The sequence below is a fragment of the Strix aluco genome, chromosome 9, assembly GCF_031877795.1.
Source record: "Strix aluco isolate bStrAlu1 chromosome 9, bStrAlu1.hap1, whole genome shotgun sequence".
Lineage (NCBI taxonomy): Eukaryota > Metazoa > Chordata > Aves > Strigiformes > Strigidae > Strix > Strix aluco.
Genome location: NC_133939.1, coordinates 4419129 through 4439747, shown reverse-complemented (window position 1 = coordinate 4439747; position 20619 = coordinate 4419129). Strand labels below are relative to the sequence as shown.

The 20619-nt window shown below is 44.3% G+C and overlaps 1 protein-coding gene across 3 annotated transcripts in view; it reads left to right on the top strand.

Moving 5' to 3' along the window:
• Positions 1-6690: 6690 nt before the first annotated feature.
• The window catches only part of VPS8 (VPS8 subunit of CORVET complex), an 86165-nt gene continuing 72236 nt past the window's right edge, over positions 6691-20619 (top strand). For 2 of the 3 annotated variants that reach the window (XM_074833480.1, XM_074833479.1), the window contains exons 1-6: positions 6727-6953; positions 7805-7873; positions 9629-9759; positions 11438-11531; positions 12298-12330; positions 13769-13823. In XM_074833480.1, the coding sequence (XP_074689581.1) occupies positions 6771-6953; positions 7805-7873; positions 9629-9759; positions 11438-11531; positions 12298-12330; positions 13769-13823 (565 nt within the window). In that variant the 5' untranslated portion in view covers positions 6727-6770. Of the gene's footprint in view, positions 6954-7804; positions 7874-9628; positions 9760-11437; positions 11532-12297; positions 12331-13768; positions 13824-20619 lie in introns of all 3 variants that reach the window. The other variant, XM_074833481.1, reaches the window with a different exon arrangement.

The following is a 20619-nucleotide window of genomic DNA, read 5'->3' as shown; positions in this document are numbered from 1 at the left end:
GCTTATACTTCCCTTTCTAATAACAGTACTGGAAATGTGGGATAATATAGCACATGGCACAGTGTAGGGTATCCTTGACTGGGTAAGTCCCTGAGCAACCTGGTCTAACACTGAGCTTTGAGCAGGGAATTAGACGAAGAACTCCACAGATCCCTTCCAACCTAGATCTTTCTGTGCTCTCTGTTGTTCATTATGTTTTGGAAGTCTTCAGATAGCAGCCAGTAATTCAGGTAAGAACATGCTGGGTTCAGACCCCACCCTGTAGTGCCCAGACATCATGAAATCTGTGTATTTACTAGTTTATTTTACTGAGACTGAAACATCTTAACCAAGTAGTATAGCTTGTGTGCAGGCAAGGGGAGAAACTGCCGGTGGAGAATCATCTGGCTTATAAGATGTGACGAGGACTGGGTATCAAATAGGTGAGAGGAAAGAAGGACATGTGCTGGAGACAAACTTGTTGAAGCAGTGCTCGGAGTGCTGCAGGTCAGCCCAGACCACCTCGCCATGCTGGCTCTGATGGGAGGGCCCTGCCAAGCCAGGACCTAGCGAGTGTCAGTGTGTGTGTGTGGCTCTCCTCCAAGTCTGTCCTGCTCGTGCTGTCATCTCGGCCTCCTGCAGAGGACCAGCCCTGTCAGTTATCCATCAGTGGCTTGTAACTGTTTTAGCTGCTAGCCTGTGTTAAAACATCATTACGCATCAGATTTCCATTTAAGTGAAAGCAAAGTAGCTCTTGTGTTTCTTCTATAGCATGAGTGCTGTGGTAGGGAGCTCAGGGTCCCTTATCCTCACTGCCTGCTGCTCTTCTTGGTACCTGCATACCTGCAGGTCTGTATGGTAAGCTGACGGACATCTGGAGCCCTTCCCTGTTCTCAGATTTTGCTGCATGGCCCCACAAGGAGTTGTGTGGCCATAAAAGCAGGAGAGCCCCAGGAAAAAACTGAGGCTGTACAGCTATTTCACAGACCTTCCTTCTTGCACCATACATGACACAGCCTGGTGGGTTCAGCTAGGGCTCTGGTCAGTCAGCCAGAGGCCCTGATAAGATGCAGGGGGCCATGTCCCCACTTACCCCTCAGAACAACTCTTATCTCTCTGCAAACTGAGCCTGGGGTCCCCAAGCAGCCAGACTGTTCAAGTAGTTGCTGCCCCTAGATGGGAGGGCTTGCTCTTGGCTGGATGCTGCTACCCATTCCATCTGCCTTGCCTTGGGTCTTGTGAGACAACATGAGTCTCTAATCCAATAAGCTTTTTTACAGTGTTAGCTGGCTTGCTGATGGGTCTCTCAGAGCTGGTGTCAGGTGGTAGAAAGAGCATGTGTGAAAGGGAGAAGAAATGAGAGTTTGGGAGTGAGGATATCCAATTTCAGCTGTTTTTTCTCAGAGGTCTTCCACCCATGTTCTAGCACAGCTTGGCTCTGCTCAGCTGGTCAGAGGTGAGAGGATCACCGTCAAGAGTTTCCTGAGTGCTCAGGTAACACCTCTTCAGGCAGATGTGTCCGTCTTAAGCGCAAGCATGAAGCGATATTTTCAGTAACCAGGTAGTACCTGATGATTTACTGTTGCTTTTACTGTGTTTTTAAATTTTCACACAGGTTAACATCAGTAGCCAGGAGCTTTGGGAAGAAATGCTGTGCCTCAAAGGACTCATTGGTAAGGGTTTGGTCAACATACTAGATTGCTTTTGTCCTGTGTTAACAGGACACCAGTACTGTTAGGAATCAGTTACTACTGATACGGATGTTCAGTCAGTCCCTCCATTCCTCTCGTCCTGAATGGAAGAAAGAAACATGTTAATGGCAGTGAGACTAGCTGGAGGTTGTAGTCTTCTTAATTTATGTGGGGCAGTTATCATGCAATCAAAGCAGTGCCGGTTCGGGAGCTTCTGGAGTCTCCAGTCCAGCCACCACGTGGAGCAGGGCTGTCCCCAGTGCGAGGAACAGCCCTGGTTCCCAAGGGCGGAGGCTAGAGGGCTGTTGCATAAGCCTCATGTGCTCTACCTCTGTGCAGCAGTTTTCCCTAGAAAATCTGGTACCTCCAAGGTCCCAGCCATGTCAGTGTTTCTTGTAAAGACTCCTCCATATCATATCACTGTTATTAGCTTGTTATTTTATAATGATTTCATCCTCTGATCTAGCATTTGAAACCTTGAAAGAGTACGATAGTTTCTACTATAGAATCAAATCCGTAGCCCTTCTAGTGCTCAACAGGGGTCCTGCCACACTCCAGACAGAACTATGGGAGCAACAGCTTGGGAAGTTCTGGTTGGACATGAGGCAAATCTCCTTCCCTAGGGTGTTGCTGCAGAGGTCACCAGAGGAGCAGACCTCAATCCTCAGAGGTTTTCAAGATTCTTCTTATTGCACTAGCACCCTTTTGCAGTCCCCTTCCAAATGATTGTGCTGCAAAGCGGAGAAGTGCACAAACCAACCTATTGGTCTATGTCTAAACTGACCCATTTTGACCTCATTCTGACTAATTTTCCTGCTTGCAGTTGTTGATGCGTTTCAAGCCTGGTGTGGTCCATGCAAAGCAGTAGTAGATCTTTTCCGAAAAATAAGGAATGAAGTTGGCAGTCATCTCCTGCATTTTGCTGTGGTAAGATCTAATTTGGCACTGCTTAAAACATCCAGTCCCCTGAAACTAGCAGGTAACTAAAGGCTGAAGTCACTTATCTTTCTATTCAGCCACGACGGTAACAGTCCAGGAGTTCCAGGTTGTGTGAATGAGCCTGCCAAATATAGACACTTGGTTACATCAATAAGAACTCATATCACTAAGAATTTTCAGGCTTCAACTGTTCTGTACGTTTCAGATGTCTGCTTAAGCAAGCAACGCTAGACAGAATCATTAATGTGTGTCCCTCTGATGTACAGGGAGAGTCTGAAGGAGCTGGGTTGGTTCACCCCTGAAGAAGACCAAGGGACAGATGTCTAGTTGGGGGATTAATAGAGAAGGCAGAGACAGGCTTTTCTCAGTGGTACACAGCAAAAGAATGACAGACAGCAGGATCAAGTTGCAGCAGGGAAAAATTCAAGTAGAGAGAAGGGAAAAGAATTCAGTGTAGAAGTGGTTGGATGATGGGACACGTTCCCAGAGAGGCTGTGGAGCAGCGATTCTTGCGGATGCTAAAAACTAACGCAGCTTTGAGCAGCCTCCTATAACCCTGAGACTAGCCCAGAGCCCTGCAGAAGTCCCTTCCTACCTCAGTCCCGCCGTGATTCTGTGTTTAAATGCTGTTCCTGGCTGAAGGCCAGCTCTCCATTGCTGACAGAGCTGTGGGCAGTGAGGCTCCTCGTGGAGGCCCCTGCTCAGCACGCCTCGCAGCCTACTGGTGCTGCTGCTGCCACCACAGCTCCTCCTGTCACTTCCTAGAGACAAGAGACCTTGATTTCATTTTTGCAGGCTTTTTTTTCTCTGGCATTCACTCAGGCAAGCTGCTGTGAGGTAGATATCCCTGCTGCACAAGAGCTGCTGTTCCAAGCCCTGCGGGTGAGATCTGCCACACATCTGCCTGCTCCTCAGGTCCTTGATGCTGAGCTGGGAGTCGGTGGTGGCCCTGGCTCTGGCCAGTGTCCTTTTGGCCTGTCAGACTGGGACGTGGAGGTGTTTTGCTGTACATGGGGGATCAGTGCCAGCCAGCTGAGGATGTCTGAGTCCCAGCGGTTTCATGTGTGTTCCCCTGAAGCAGAAACAGTTTTCTAGAAACACCTGTTTTGTTTTACATTCCTTTTAGGCTGAAGTTGATTCCATTGATGGTCTGGAAGAATACAGAGGAAAATGCGAGCCTGTCTTTCTGCTTTATGCAGTGAGTGAAAATATTGTTGCAGTAGCTACATAGCAATAAATATCATTTGCCAGTGGGAACAACTGTCCTTTTTGAGAGATAATCTTTTTCTTTCATGTGCGACAGCACAATTTTATTTGCTCTGTATCTGACGGTATCTACTGGTCATCAGGTGCTGCATGCATAAGAATATACAGCTGGAGTTTAAATTTAAATATCTTCTGCTTTGCCACCAAGAAACAGAACAATGTAATTTTGTTTTGTTAATTTAAAAAAAAAAAAAAAAAGAGATTAAGGTGTGAATGAAGTAAAACAGATTAAATTGCACAGGTAGGTGAAAATGATTTTTTTTTTTTTTTTACCTGGGAGGAGGCCCATGTAGCCTGTGATAGATGACCATGTTTTGTGGCCCTTTCCCCCTGAAGCCATGAAAATCCCTATCATTCATGCCCAGGGATCCCTGTGATTTATTGCAAGATGTATGTGTCCACAGGGCCTTGTGGCTGGCCGAGTCCAGTGAGCAGTGTTCATGCCATGTTAGCATGTGGATGTGTGCTGCCCTGAGGGTTCTTAAGGTTCAGCCTCCTGCTACTGCAGGACCTCACTCCTCTCCACAAGCTGCTTTGGTCTATCCTAAGACTGATCAGGAATGACCAAGAAGATTGTTCCAAAGTTTCCCTCTTGTTCTGGAGCCAGAGCAGCTCTGTCAGGGAGGAGGGCATGGTACACAATATCTTATGTCATGTGCTGCTGTGGTAATATCTAGAGTCCAGAGGGCACCACTTGAGCACTTACTGACTGATTTTGCTTTTCACACCTTTCAGGAAGGAGAATTAGTAGCTGTTGTAAGAGGAGCGAATGCACCAGTGCTGCAGAAGACCATCCTGGAACAGCTGGCACTGGAAAGGATGGTTTTAGAACATGGAGGACAGCGTGTGGTGGTAATCAGTCACTAAATCCTTAAATACCTGTAGATGTGCATGCCAGAGGAAAGGTTCAGCTCCCCAGTGCTGGCAGAGTTACTTCCTCACAAAAATCCTGTCCTGACTGAAATCTGGTTAGCGTGTTGCTTGAGTGCCCACAAGCCTGGGGGCCCTACCTGGATGGAGGAAGCTGGAAAGGGTGATTGTGTTTTTCAAAACCTCTCACTGCTGAGCTGAGCTGAGCCTGGCCCTCAGGACAGAAGCGGGGCTGGTTCTTGCACAGATGGAGGTAGAAAGTGGGGACCTGCCTGGCAGGTACTCACCTAGAGGGTAAGAGGACACTCGGGATGTTTCTTGCTCATCCACGTGCATTTGCTGCTAAGGTACAAGACAGAGCCTTCTCCAAAGAGGAGGGAAACATGGCTGCTCTTCCAGAAGAACAACAGGAAGGCCCAGTAGGTAAGGTAGGCACAGCTGTAGGATGCTCTTTGTGCTCTTAGTATATGCCTTTGTCAAAGCTGGAACCTAAATGGTGATTCAGCTGCTCCTTGGACCCCAGAGGGGCTGTTCCTCCAAATGGGCACAATGTGGGCTCTTCCCCCAGTCTCTGACAGATCAGTACAGCATAGTGTCACCTCAAACAGTGTATGTAGACACAAAAACAGGCCAGGTAGCTTGGGTGTCTGATGTCATCAAGCCGGTAAGTATATTTACATGTTTTATTTTACATTTGTCAGTACTGACCCCTCTCCTTGCCTGGTGAGGGCTCTTGGACATCCCACATGCCTTGCTTCTGCCTTGAATAACTGAAATACTGAACTTGCTGCAGATGCTGTTCAACTTTTCCAGGTGTTTTTTAAAAGAAAACACAAAAGCTTGGGCACCAAATCTTGTTACACCAGCTCTTGCCTTGTCTAAAATTAGCCACATATTTTGTCTCTCACCTGGTTTCTAACCTACAGTGACACTTTTTCTTGGCTTTGCTGGGACGCAGCTGCAGACTGGTGCTGTGCACACCAAATCCTGTGTTGCAGAATGCTGGGAATTGTCACAAAACCCACTTGGCTTTAGCTGAGGCACCATGGGTCTGGAAGGGCTGCGGTGCATGTTGATGTCTATCTCTCATTTCTTTACCTGTTACTAATTTTTTCCCTTTTCCTTTCCTTGGAGGCTTAATGCACCCATCAGTCCCAGGCCTGGTTTCCCAGCCATCGTCGTGGAGCAGATGTGGGATTTCCCATTAAATAAAAGGATTTTGTGCGGCAGCAGCGTCACCAAAATGGGATAAAAGAACTTATTGACACCAATGTGATGTAGATAAGCAGTTACTCCTTTATTAACGGCCAGGTGTGTAGGGGAGTTCTCACCAACAATGCACACCTAACTCGTGTAGCGTGCTGATTATAGAGGATACAGTCATACATATTAATGAAGTTCTCATTCATAAAAATGTTCTTATTCCCACACCTTTCTGGTCATGCGCACTTGAGTCCTGAAATGAGTCGGGGGGTTGCTTTTACAACCATGACTGCTGACCTAAACCACCCTGCAATGCCCTTGACTCAAGGATTTTGGCTCACATTTTGATTTTAACACGTTTTGAGGCCCTTTCACAATGCAATTTTTAGAACACCTGGTCCACTGGGCAATAAATTGTCCTTACCCAACAGTCTAACAATGGTTCCTCGTTATGAGTCTTATTCTTTGAATAGAAATCTGGTTAATGATTATTACTCGTCTACGTGGCCTTAGCCTGGGACTTAAAAAGGACTTTGCAGCAGCATAACTGGTTGTATAGTTGCTCTAAATCATTCCTTATTTAAATCCAAATCATCAAAAATCATTAAAATCAGCTCAAATTAATAACGAACCCGTAACAGCAGAGCTGGCTCTGTCCCTCCGCTCCCGACGCGGAGCGCCGCGGCCCCTTAAGGCCGGCAGTGGGGCGGGCGGCTGGGCGGGGCTGCGCCTGCGCAGGGCGGGGGCGTCTCAGACCGCGGGTTCGAGTCCCGGCGGTGCCGGCCTGGTGCGGTGGCTGCCGCGGCGCCCCGCAGCCCGGCCATGGAGGCGGCGCCGGAGCAGGGCCCCTGCCCCGCGGCGGCGGAGGCCGAGCCGTGCCCGGAGCCGCCCGCGCACCGGCTGAGCGTGGCGGAGCTCGACCGCGAGCTGGACTCCCGCAGCGAGCTGGTGCGTCGTGGGCCTCGGCGCGGCCCCCTGCTCGCCGCCGGAGCCTCCCTTCCCCGGGTGAGGCGGCCCAAGGGCGGCGGGGAGGCGGGCGCGGCCGGGCCGCTCCCCTCAGCGCCGTTGGCGGGCGGCCGTGAGGGGGGGTCGGCGGGAGCCCGCCGCTGCCCAGCCCCGGCGGTCGGGGGGGGTTTGTCCCGCCGGTGCGCTGCCTCACCCTGAAAGCTGATTTTGAGGGTAACCTGCACCGTGTTTAATCCTTCCCCAGAGCTCCCGCGGACGCAGTTGTGGCCCGTGGGCGCAGTGCAGGTGTCGGGGACGCTTGTGCTACACGGCTGTCGAGCGGGCAAAATAATCCTGCGTCCTAGGAAGGCGCCGTGTCAGGCCTTAGTCGCGGTGTCAGCCGGTTTTAGGTCTGTGGGAAGGGACAGGAGGAGTGTGGGGGCAGAGAGGCCGCGGTTACGTCGGCGAGTAGGGCACAAGTGCTGGGGTAGCCTTCCTGCTGTAGCAAAGCTTGGTTTTGAGTACTGCAAGTCTCGGATAAAAGTATCTTTATTTTTAAGAAAATTATGTTTTTCCCCATTAGTAAACAGTCAGAAAAAAAACCTGATGTATTGATGTCTATGTATTAGAAAGGCAGTGTGACATTGGTAGCAATCTTTAGAAATAATTGAAAAAAAGTATTTGAAACTTCAGATCTGAGCACAGGTCAGAGAACTGTTGTATATATTTGTTACTAAATATTTCTTGCTTTATCTTGCAATGCATTTTGAGTAAGAGAAATTGTAGTGCCTTTCTGGGCAGAGGTGTGTTGGAAAGAGTGCATGCATAGCTGCTTTTTTTTCTTTAGTTGGAAAAAAGTTTAGAAGGTTGGGTAGGCAACCTAAACTCCATCTCTGCTTTCTGATGCACAGATCGATGACAAAGAATTTGACATTCCTCAAGTTGATACTCCTCCAACACTGGAGAGCATCTTAAATGAGGTGAGTGGTCCATCAAACATGCAGCCAGCTCCAATACAGGGAGGAGCTGAGATGAAGCAGCACATACTCCTTTGGTTCTTCGCATATTGTGTTTTTCCTGGGAAATAAAGTTGTATAACTTCATAATTTCCTGAGGCTGATAGCTGACAAAGCACATGCTCGGTTGAGTAATTGCTGTACGGTGTGTAATATGGAATTTTGTTTTTTCAATCAAAATATCCATGGTTGTAACAAAGAATTTCCATCAGGTTTAAGCATGTTCACCTGTGGTTTTGGACAGTCACCTGAAGGCTGTACAGTCCATTAAAAGCATTAAAGGTCAGGGTTATCAAACAACTTTTTTTTTTAAAGCTGAAAATAAAGGCAGAGAATTCTGGGTAGGTCTTAAGCTGTGGGAGGAGGTGAAAACGAGGTTCTTCACAGCTCCATTTATATTGTACATGTATTTAGCCCTCTGGCAGGACTCATGAACTGTCTTAACATCTGACATTGCCTGTAGTACCTTGCAGGGGAGAACTGACTTTATCTTGCTTATATCCAATTCAGTGCATTTTTTATAACAGCCACGTGAGTGCATGATTCTTAGAAAGGAAAAGAAGGGCATGGAAGTAAAGATAAACTACAAGAAAACAAGCTTTTTAACAAACTGAGGAAATTGGTGGTTGGACTTCCTAGGAAGCCAGTATAAAAGGAAAAGGACCCTGAGAGAGGTGACAGTTCTTATAAAAAGCTGTGTTAAAGATGCAGATGTGAGGTGTCCCAAACACATACAGTCTAGGAACAAGAGGAGTATCAGAAGGGATAGTGTACAGAGGTATGTCCTGTTTCTGCTGGGGCCTTGGGTGATGAAGGCAGAGGGAATTTACTGTATTTGGGTGATACCAGACTGTAAGGAGATACAGTCACATCCATGTCAGAGGAGTAGAGTCCAAGTCTTAAACTTGAGAGGTAATCATGAAGAAAGTGTAGTGCAGGGCAGACAAATACAAAGTCTTCCTCTAGTGCCATTTATCTCAGTACATACGGAATGGGAATGACTGGCAAAGCATCTCCTGAAAAGGATTTTAGTGGAAAACAACCTGACTGAGCCAAAAAGTTATGCAGCTGCACTGGAAAAAGAGACGCTTCGTGGGCACAGGACTGCCAGCTGTAAGACAAATGAGGAGCACCCGCTCTATTCTCTGCACGTTTAGTACTGTGTTTGCTCTCTCTGGCTCTGTGCTTCGAGAACAACATGAACTGTACTGAATTTGTAAGACATCAGGGCTGTTTAAAAAATAATATTAAAAAAACCTTCATGCTAAACCTGAGAGAGGAGAGAGAGATCACCAGCAGAAGAGCAGAGAAGAGCAAAATCAACCCTCGCAACGGCCCACGGGGATTGTTAGACTCTTAGCCACTACTCGGTGAAGTGCTGGAGTAGATGATAATAATTCTAGGCCTTCTCTCAGCAATTGGAGACTTTTGAGAAAGAGCTTAGTTTAATGCCTGTTAAAGTTTTGATGGAGTAGATAATAATCTGTGGAACAAAGATTGGTTGAATAACTTTCTCTCCAGCACACTTCTGTGGTTATTGTGAATTCTAGAAACCGGTTCTTTCAGAAAATGTGTCTAGTACAATAATGCATATTTCTGTTTTTTACATGTGAGACTATCTTGTCCTCTGCTTCTTGATTTTTCTGCTTAATTGATGCTGTTTTGCTAATGTTTTGGTTAGGGAATGTTTAGTAAGCTGTGGTGATTCTCTTCCTTCAGACTGATGATGAAGAAGAGTCTTTTGTTTTGGAGGATCCCTTTCTCTTGAACATTGATAACACGGATACACATTCCTACGACACATCTTCTGTAGCGAGCTCTGACAGTGGGGACCGGACACACCTGAAAAGGTACTGCAGGACTCAATACCCTGGGAGGTTAATTGATTTTTTTTTTAAGGAGCACTGCTTATATCCATTAAAAACAAATTCTCCTATTTTGAGTGGGTAGAAGGACAATCCAAAGCTAAGAACAGTTGAAACTTCCTAAGGCAACTTCCTCTGCCCCCTCCCCAAGGTTTGCTGTGAGCGTGTGATTTGTCCATTACTTGGGTAGGAACCCTTTAACTGCATGTGTGGATTTTGTCTCCTGCTGCTGAAGTCCCAGGGGAATGCTGCAGGGACTCCGCTGCAGCTGCTTTTGACAGAACAGTGTTATTCCTGCAAGATCAAGTAGGCAAAGATGGGATTTGGTTTTGTGCTGAGGGTTAGCCTGTTTGAGCAATAAATGCGTTTTATGGGAGATGGAGTATTTACATTTCTCTGAATTCCAGTGGAATCTTTAAAACACTGAACCTTGATGTTTTTAACGAAAATCTTTCAAAGATGTGTCTGATGACATCAGAGTCTGCAAGCAGCTGGTGGTTATTTTTAAAAGGCAAGTGAACTGCTGTCACTCCTGTAAATGGAGTGCTAATTTTGACATCTAAAAGCAGACTGGAATGTGGTAATTAGCTATAATACTGGTGACTTGTCTCGTTAATTACTCAAATGATGGTCTGATCCTGCATCCTGAGCCACTCCCCTGGCTGCCTTATATGCCATAAGAAGTTGTGATTGTTACACGAGTAGTTGCATAGGACAGAAGCACAGAACTGTGGTGGTTTATGGTGGTGTAACGACTCGCTGTCCCTTTTTTTTTTCAAATCAGGTGGTTTGTATTGAGGGAAATGTTACCTGGAGTGGCTTCATGTTTTCCAGTACAGAGTGGGCAGAAAAACCTGGGAGTGTTACTGTCATCTTTGGATGAAGCTAGTTGCCATGTTTATGGGTCCTTACCCATAATATAAGCTATTAACAATGTGTTTCTTCAGCCTTTATATGAGCTACTTATTTGTGCGCTGCTGTAGAGATAAAAACCAAATGTTTCCCAGTTAGTTTTGGAAATTTGGCTTCCTGGTGGTGTGTGCTTGGCAACAAAATTGCAACTTGCCTGGGGCTTTTCCCTCTACTCTGTTTGCTACAGTATACCAGTGCTCTTTAGAAATAACTGTCCCCTGTACAGTAGTTACTTTTTAAAGACATTTTCTCCATGAACAGAAACACTTAACCTTTCATATCAGATCAGCTGTCTTTTGATTGCTATTCTTTAAGCATATATCCAGTTTTCCTAGGGGTCTGTATTCTCTTAATGAGCCTTTTCCAATTGTGTATTTTCCTTAAGATACTCACCTTTTTAAGGCTGAAACTCACTGGAAGATTAATTAAAGAGAAAAAGTGTTGCTTTCAGGCTTTATTAATAAATTTAAAGGTTTGCAGATACGTGCTTGAAACTGAAAATTTGTTTGAAGAACTTTTTTTTTTCCCTGGGAGATGAGTTAAAAACACATTTTATGCAGGCACAGTGGTGCGTATCAGGCTTTGCCAGTAATCTTGTACCTGTTTCATTCTGTGCGTGTAGGCGCCAAGAATAAGAGTGGAAACGGTGATGCGTGCATGCAGAGTTTACCTGCTGGTTTGGCTGTGGGTTATGCAAGTTCCAAACTTTTATTCTGCTCTAATGCATTTCATGTATTTCTTATTTCCTTAGGAAGAAAAAGCTCCCTGATTCTCTCTCGCTCCATGGATCAGTTATACGGCTCTCGCTTCTGAAAGGAATTTCTGCCCAAATAGTATCTGCAGCAGTAGGTGGTTTTTGTTCTCCTGGTCACATCCATTAAGAAAAATTTGAACCTATTATGGTGTGGAGGGGTTTGTGTGTGATCTCCTCCCTCCCCACACTATTAGTTCTGGATAATGCTAACATGTTTGGTACATAAACTACTAACTAGTAGTCCCTAGCCAGCAGTGAATCAGGTATTAGTGACTTATTGCAGCAGCAAGGTGCTAGGTCCTCCTTAACACTGATTTGTGTTGCTGGGTGTCATAAAACCTGGTGGGAAATGTTAATATAAAATTGTGCTATTGTTCTGCTTTTGTGAAAAGCGTGTGATTTCTGAAGTGTGCGAGGTAGGCTCGCGAGGGTGACTCGTCTGTGAGTGTTTCGTGCTGGCTGTGTGGCCAGGGCCTGACCATTAGTGTGCTGCTGCTGGCTGTTGCTTGGGAAGCTAGTAAGGTGTGCTTGGAGGGGAGAGGGAGGGAGGTTTGCAAGTGTCTGTGCCGTGTACACAGAGAATACTGAAAACTGTTGTTAAGATTAGACTGTTTTGAGAAGAACATGGTAATTTTCGTAAGGAATTACAGGGTATTCTGCTTCCTCTCCATTTCTGTGCACTTCCTCATCCCTTCTGGGTATTTCTAGCCAGTGGTTCCCTCAGCATTCTCTGCCCTGGTGGGGCTATTAAAATGCAACTTGTGTTGATTTGTCTGCATGTTGTAGTTCTAATTATTAGAGACATGTACAGAGCTGGGAATTCTGTCTCTTACTTATGATTTGTCCTGTTTTTCTAGGACAAAGTGGATGCTGGCTTGCCCACTGCAATTGTAAGTACCCCAACAATTTTCAAGTACTGTACAGTTAGTTTTCATGTAACTTTGTTAAAGCGGTAATTTAAGACAGCTGATAAATGCATCTTTCATCTTAGCCTTACCAAGAATTTTCAAATCTGAGGGCTGGGAGAAGCAGCATGAAAGATCTGGTTCCTGGAGGCAGAGTTCAACCTTTAACTGCCCAGCTGCCCCTCTGCTGGTCAAATCCCACACTCTCCTTTTTCATGTCATCACACAGGGCTTGTTAGTTGAGCACGTAACCTTCCCCCTGTAGGTGTTTATCTGTTGAACACATGGAATTTCTCTAGGTGTTGCTGCTTTGCCAGTTACTGCTTTGACTCCTAACAATTTTTTTAAAGAAACTTAAACTGAAGTGCTCATAAAGTGATGGGTTCAGAATCTCTATGGCTCTGATGTAACTGAAATATGACCTTAAAATATAAAATTTCACTAAAAGTCTGTCTGAAAGATACTCCTGCTTAGCAATTTGCATTAAATTTCTTGAAGTCAAGCATGCTAATTAAATTACATCAGAAGTGAAGCTGCCTATAGTTAAAGGAGAAGAGAAACATTTTAAGGAAATACAGCGAAGATTTGTTCTCTGCTTGTGAAATGAGTTTTAATGTTTTTCAAAGAAACTAAAGATGTGCTTGGTTGCTTTGACTGTAGTGGCAGCAATCCATAAGAAGTTATGCTTTTTGTTTAAAAAAAAAAAAAGGAAGAAAACCTAGTTACATCTAAGGCAAAAGGTTGCACAGCAGGATTGGAAGCATGCTGTGACTGATGTGCACACAGGATAAAAACCTGTACTTACATCCTCCAGACATTAAAGCACTTAATTTTTTAAATCTGACTTACACTTGTTAAGAAATAAAAAGTAGAACAACATTAATATATCTACAGCATTATGTGATTTCTACTAAGTTTTATTTAATTGGGTGCAGGTTGCAAGTGCAATAGAATCTTGGAGCTGTGTTTAATTCCCCATGCAAGGAAGTTGGAGTCTCTGGGCTTACTGGGGACTATCTCTTCAGGGGACCAGTGCTGCCCAGGGTTGTAGAGGAGTTCAGATGAGGATGTAGCAGCTGAGTGAGAAAAAAATCCTCTGAGTATTTATACTCAGCTACTACACCAAAAGAATGAGGCTGACTTTACAGAGAAGAAATTTCACTCCGAGTACCACTCTTGAGCATTTGAATTTCAAACAGCAGAGGAAAAGGCAGCCCTCTGAACTTGAGAAAATCTGTGTGATGGTCATTCAGGTGTAATACTTCTCTAGCTTTCACATAGGAACTGCTTGTCACTTATAAATTAGAAAATGATTATATCTATAACCTTTTAAATCTTCTCCTTTTGACAAACTTCGCATGAGCGAAGTGAGAGTTTAAGTAGTGGATTTGTGACTTTCAATCTTTCTGCATGACTGTTTCAGGCAGCATCAAATCTGATAGCAGTGGGGACTTCCCATGGGTTAGCACTGATATTTGGTAAGTTAAAACTAAAGTTTTGAGTTATTTGCATTTTAATGATCCTAAAAAAACCCCAAACACAAGCAAAAAAAACCAGCCTGGATTAGAGTTGCAGGGTGGATTTCTTCTAATATGTTCATTTTGTGCTAAATGTTATTTTCTTTCAGGAAAGAAATAAAGCACAAATAATATTTTAGTTGTTCTTATTCACGTATTTCTTCTTCTTTGTTGAAGATTGGCACACTGATATTGAGAAATTTAGCTCTGTGGCAGTTGTCTAAAGAGCCTTTTCTGGGTTTTCATATAAATTACTCTGTTTTCACGTGGAAGAAACCAGAACCAGTATACAACCATCATCTCGTACAGTATTAATCTTCTTCTCCCCTCTGACATAATAGCTGCCAGGATTAGGGAAATTAAAATGTATTCTTTGGGAAGTGGAATTTCTGACCCATGGCTACCTGCAGGCTTGCATCATAGGTTTCTCCTTCCCTGACCTTCCTCTGCACCAGTCACTTCTCTGTCCCTTCATTCTGTTATGCTTTCCTTCCTCTTATCACCAAACTTTCTTAAAAAAGTTTCTGAGTTTGTGCCTCTGTTTATCCAGCTTACCAACCGGGTGAGAACAGCTCTTGAATTGCTCCCATACGCATTGAGTTTTTGCACCTTTTGTCTATGCAGCACCAAATTCATAACAGTTTCAGAAATTTCATTATCTGTTTTTCTTTCAAAATTGGCTGAAATTATTCAAGAGACCAAAAGTTATGGGGGACAGGGTACAACAGAAGGATGGGAGAGACTGTGACAGTGTAAGACTTGCCTTCCTGGGTATTTAGATATTAAACTATTTGATGCTATTTGCTTAATCCGGTATTGAAACAGTTACGGGATGTGCTTAATCTCAACATAAATAACTTCTTATCTGCTACAGTTGACACATGATCTTACTGAGTTCTTAGTAGTAGATCTTTTTAGTTTTTCTAAAAGTTGGCGAGTACGTGGAGATGTCCAATATCACTACTATGGAATGCATTTTTACTCTGATTTTCCTGTTGTTCTCTCTATATGCAGACACTATGAAGTCAGTAAGCTTTTAAACAAGAAGCTGTTCACTGCAAGTGTCATAATAGAGAGATATTCTTTTTAGCATTTTACACTCCAGAAGGGGCTCAAAGACTTTATATAAGCCTGCACAGAGGAAGGGTCATTCTTACCTTTGGTATTATTTCTGCATCAAGTCCTGTTTAAGAGGATGCACCACTGAATGTCCGAGGTGCTTAGTGTGCTATGGTATTGCAATTAATGTATTTGGTAAGATTTGTTTGTTCTGCTCAGTGCAAGTGTGTTTAAACAAAGTTTTCTTTGTTATGGCATTGATTACTTTGGACCAACTTATTTACTGTTATTTTGGCCATGGTCTTTGCAAGGCTGTGTAGTCTGAAACACATAAAGTTATTGTTTGTACAGCCGCATACTGGGCTGTATTATCACAAGTGCATTCAGCAGGTTGAGGAAAACTATTACTCTGCTCTGTACTTGTGAGATGACGTCTGACCTTCTGTGGCCAGTTTGGGGCTGCTCAGTACAAGACAGACATCGATGTACCGCAGTGAGCCCGGTGGAAGGGAGTCGCCAAGACGAATACAGGGCTGAAGCACATGATGCATGAGGAGAGGCTGAGAGAATTGGGTTTCTCCTGCATGGAGACAAGGTGGCTGAGGGGATGTTCATGTTGCTATCTTCTACTACCTGATGGAAAGGGAGAGAGAGACTCGGACCCTTCTGAAAGGTCCATGGTGTTAGGTAAGAGGCAGTGGACCCAAGTTGCAACATGGGAAGCTCAGATTAGATTTTTCACCATGAGGGTGCTGAAGCATTTGATAAGGGTTGAGAGGTTGTGGAGTCTGCTTCCTTGGGGGGTGTTGAAAGCTCAGCAAGGCCCTGAGCAAGCTGATCTCGTTGACTTTGCTTGGAGCAGCAGGACTGGGCCAGAGACCTCCGCAACTCCCTTGCAACTGAAGTTATTCTGTGAGTCTATTTAAAGGTGATGAGGAACGAAAGAACATCATCCAAATTTGTTTCAGATATGGGCATGAATGTTCCTGTACAATTCTGTTCTCTGTGAAATTCTGTCAGTTCTGTAACTAAAACTTGGGTGTTGACCCCAGTGCTCTCAGATCTATCCTGCAGAGAGGAAATCATCGCAGGATATGGCTGTATAAGGCCACCTTGTGTGCAAAAAGAAGGGATTAGTGTTCTGGCTTGGTTTTATTCTGTAATTTAAACCAGCAGTTTATGTCTGTAGACCAATCAATTTCTGTAATTTTTTTACAGAGATATTTTTCTGCTAGGTGTGTTAATTAGGATGAGATTTACTCCCTCAATTTTTGTAAGCTGTGTGCCTGGTTTATACTGTACAATGAAACATCACCTTTTTTTGCCTGCAAAATGTAGTTCCATTTTCTGTTTGAACACTGCTGATGTTCAAATTTCTCTGAATAGTTTTGTGTCACTAGCAAATTTTTTAACCCTTTATTTTTTCTTTCATACATGTGACTTTATGTAGCTATTTCATTTGTCTCTTTCTAAGTCCACCTGTACCTCTTGACTTGTCTGCTTTGTCCTTTGTAAGGAAGACCTGGGTAGCTTTCATTCTGCTTTTTTGAATGCTTCTGTTGGCTCTTGATAAATTATCACAGTACAGTTCTCTGTGCATCTAACCTTTGAAAAACAATATTTTTCTTGTGGATTAGAGTTGGATTAGATGCCCACTCTTTGCCATCTTGTAAGCGTTGCAGAAGTGTTGGTAGGAAGGGATGTCTGGAGGCCTGTAGCCATGCCGTTTGGTGTGGGACTGTCACCAATAACTGGGTCAAGGCAGCTCTGGCTTTGTCTAGCCAAGTCTTGAAGAACTCTTACGGATGGAAAATACTGCCCAACAGGCAAATGTGTGTGCATACACTCCTCTGGTAACCTGCTCCAGGGCCACATAATCTTGCAGGGGAAAAAAAATTCCTAACAACCCTCTAAACCTTTCAATTTGCCATTTCTGGTATTTGCTGTTTATTACATGATCTGACATTACTGAGAAGAGTTTCATGCTCTCATTTTTTACCTATTTTTCAGGTAGTTTATCTTCTATTTGATGCTTTGTTGCCACATTTGGATAATGACAGTTTTTTATGCCTTAAGAATATGACCCTTAGCTTGTTTCTAGTGATGTGCTCACTTGGGGGATTATTTTTTTTTTTATATAAATGAGGGCCATCCTTTTGCTAAATTCTTTCTGAAACTTGTCTGGAAACTTGTGAGCATTGTGCAAATGAACAATGGTGCTGTGTGCCATGACTTTCCTTGAGGATTGCTAGCTGGAGTGGAGAAGTGCTCTCCCAACAAGCCTGTAACAATAAACAAATAATCTTCTGAGGTTTTCTTCCTAGAAGAGCCAAGGGGTTTTTACACTACTCAAAAACTAGCCCTTAAACAGAACTCACTGAAATTTTTCAGTGAGTTATTTTTCATGGAGACTATGTTCTGAGCAGAAAATTTCTATATAGCTAAACTTTGGTTTGATTAGCATCAAACCATTTATTTCCTCTGTTGGCAGTAAAACTTATGGGTGGTGTCCTAAGTCTTTGTTGAGGTGTGGACGTAGCATGATGTCTTGAGAGAACAGGTAGTGTAAGTACCTAAAGACAGCATTAAAACTAGATTTTGGGGACCTTGGTTGTTTTTAGAAGTTAATGGGGAGTTGATTAGCTGATGGTAACTGTTGAAAATAGTTTTACTAATTATGTCACTGTGAACTTCCAGTTTTATTTCCTGTCAGATTTTTTTGGTCTTCAATACAATGAAGTCCAAATTTATGAACTCGTTTTTCTTCAGCGATTTCATATGTTTTTTAAACCCCTGGTTTAAAACCACTAGCTATTACTTGAATAAATCAAAAGGGGAAATGTTAACAAAAGGAAAACACTATCAGCAAAATCTGAAGGTTCTCTCTGTCTTTGAAGATTATCGCATATATGCTGTTAACCAACTTCACTCTTTTGTATTGATTTCTGGCTTTTTCTTTCCTCTTTTTGCCCTTTCTGTGTGGACTGGAAAGGAAAAGGTACAGTAACACTGCACCATGCACGTACCCTGCATGAACAACTCCTGTCTTGCCCAGTTTGCATGTTGTCTGTGCCAGAATTTAGGATGCCAGATAAGCAGCAAGTAAGGCAGTGCAGTAGCCAGTCAGTGGATAATACTGCTGGCTGGTTTGGGAATTGGTTATTGAATGCATGTGCATTGCACACTTATAAATTCTCCAGGCAAGAACAGCACAGGAACAGCTAAATGTGTTATTTATAATGTTTTAGGGCATCAGGTCCGTAGCTGTTTGTAAAGGCATTATTTTGGGGTAGGACAAAGGCTCTCCCATGAGATCATCCATCTATTTCTGCCTGAGAGCTGTCAAGTGGGAGTGCTATGGAGTAGGAACTCAATTCAAAGAGCCACAAGCCAGAAATTCTGTGAAAGCCATGCAAGCAGGCAGCGACTTCTGAAAGCCCTGCTCACGCACTGGTTTTGCAGCTGAGGAGGGAGCAGTGGGTTCCTGATGTGGTAGCCACAGGTGGTCTGACTTAACCCCTGCTCTGAGTAATCATTTCACTAGCTGAAGCCGAGGAGAGGAGGTGGGGAGCAGAGTTCAGCCTGCCTTGGTTTAGGGGACAGCTGCTGTGTTGTTGGGGGAGAGGGTGTCTGCAGCCTGTCCCATTAGCTCCCTGTCTATTGTCCTCCTGATCCCCAGGCCCAGGAGGGATATACCTTCTGGGAGAGCATTTACTGCTACCCTGCCTGATAAAGGTGGGAGGAAAGGACCTATTTGTAATATTTGAGAAATTTTGCAGGAAATAAAGCAGGCCTTTTAACCTCAGGAAAATCATGGCTTAAGGAAAAGATCTTGATGAAAACCTGGTGATCTGAGATCACCTTTGTTCCAACATTTTGAAAAAGCTTTTTGTGCTTAATCCTAAATGTGTCTTAATTCAAAACTGGTAATATTAGTCTGGAAGATAATCAGATCAGTTTTTATAACCTTTTGCTCTTATCCATTTTTGCTACTCTACCAGAGCTCATTGATTCAGTCATGTTGCTTTTCTTTGGAAGCAATTTCATCCATTTTATTGGTAGTCAGTTTTTTGAAAAAAATCTTACCTGATGGCTCCTCCTTGTGTGTCATCTTTTGACTGGCTGGAAACGAGAACAAATACTGGCATGGGTTTTTCTGGGGTTAGCTTTCCAAGTGATCATTTCTCAACTCTGAAAATGCATCTCTGGCAAACAATGGGTGCTTCCTTCTTAGGAAGGAATAACTTGAGTCACACAAAGCATTTAATTTTGGGGTGGAGTGGGGCTCTTGTTTGTTTTGAATTGACATTGTGAGGGAAGAAGAAAATGGATTTGAAAGTTTATGTGGGTGTATATATATAAAGACGTAAAGCTGGATTGAAAGTAGTAGTGATTCTGAAGCTGTTGCCCTTTTCAGAGGAAGCTGTGAAAGATTCTCCTTTTTCATGCCTTACAGGAAACAGGTTATTGACTTATTGACAGGTTTAAGCTGAAGTGGAAGGAACAGGATGCAATTCACCTTTAATAGCAAGAGCTGCAGTTAGCAGATGGTCTTTTTGTAAATGAACTGTGTTTCCAGACCTCTGGAACAGGAGTTATTTCTTTGGTACTTGAGAGACACCATTCGGAGAATATATCTGTGGGGAACTTGCTTTCCAGCTATAACTCTGTGTTCTCTGAGCTTTCATGGAAATCTTCCATGACTTTTCTTCTTTTTCTTTGACCTGTTCTGATCTATGCCATGTACACCCTTGTCACAGTGATGTCAAGGTGTTTTCTAGTAGCATGGCAAAGAAAGATGTTTATTTCCATCACATGGCTTCCGCTGTCATCTTAAATAGCGTGGCCAGCAGGGACAGGGAAGGGATCTTACCCCTGTACTCGGCACTGGTGAGGCCGCACCTCAATGACTGGGTTCAGTTTTGGGCCCCTCACTCCAAAAAAGCCATTGAATGACTCGAGCGTGTCCAGAGAAGGGCAACGGAGCTGGTGCAGGGTCTGGAGCACAGGTCTGATGGGGAGCGGCTGAGGGAACTGGGGGGGGTTTAGTCTGGAGAAGAGGAGGCTGAGGGGAGACCTCATGGCCCTCTACAACTACCTGAAAGGAGGGTGCAGAGAGGGGGGATGAGTCTCTTGAGCCAAGGAACCAGCGCCAGGACAAGAGGGAATGGCCTCAAGCTGCGCCAGGGCAGGGTCAGACTGGCTCTTAGGAAGGATTTCTTTGCAGAAGGGGTTGTTGGGCGTTGGAATGGGCTGCCCAGGGCAGGGGGGGAGTCCCCATCCCTGGAGGGGTTGAAGAGTCGGGTTGACCCAGCGCTGAGGGATCTGGTGGAGTTGGGAATGGTCAGTGTGAGGTTCGTGGTTGGACTGGAGGAGCTTCAAGGGCTTTTCCAACCGAGATGATTCTGTGATTATCCTAATAAGGATAGCTGTGTGCAGAGCAATGGCCTTAGTTTTGAAGTGTTTCCACTGCCTTGTGCTTGGTACTAGAGGTGGTGGCAGAAATACCCTGCCTGGCCCCTGGAGCAGAAGGTGCTGTGGTTTGCTGTGGCTCTGTGGCATCAGACTGACCTTCAGGAAGGCTCTGTGTTATGCTTGAGTGGCAGATGCAATGAATTGCATGTTGCTTTTCTAACTTCTTGCTATGGTGATACTGAAGTAGTTTTGGCTCCATGTTCCTCTTATGTATTGACTGATG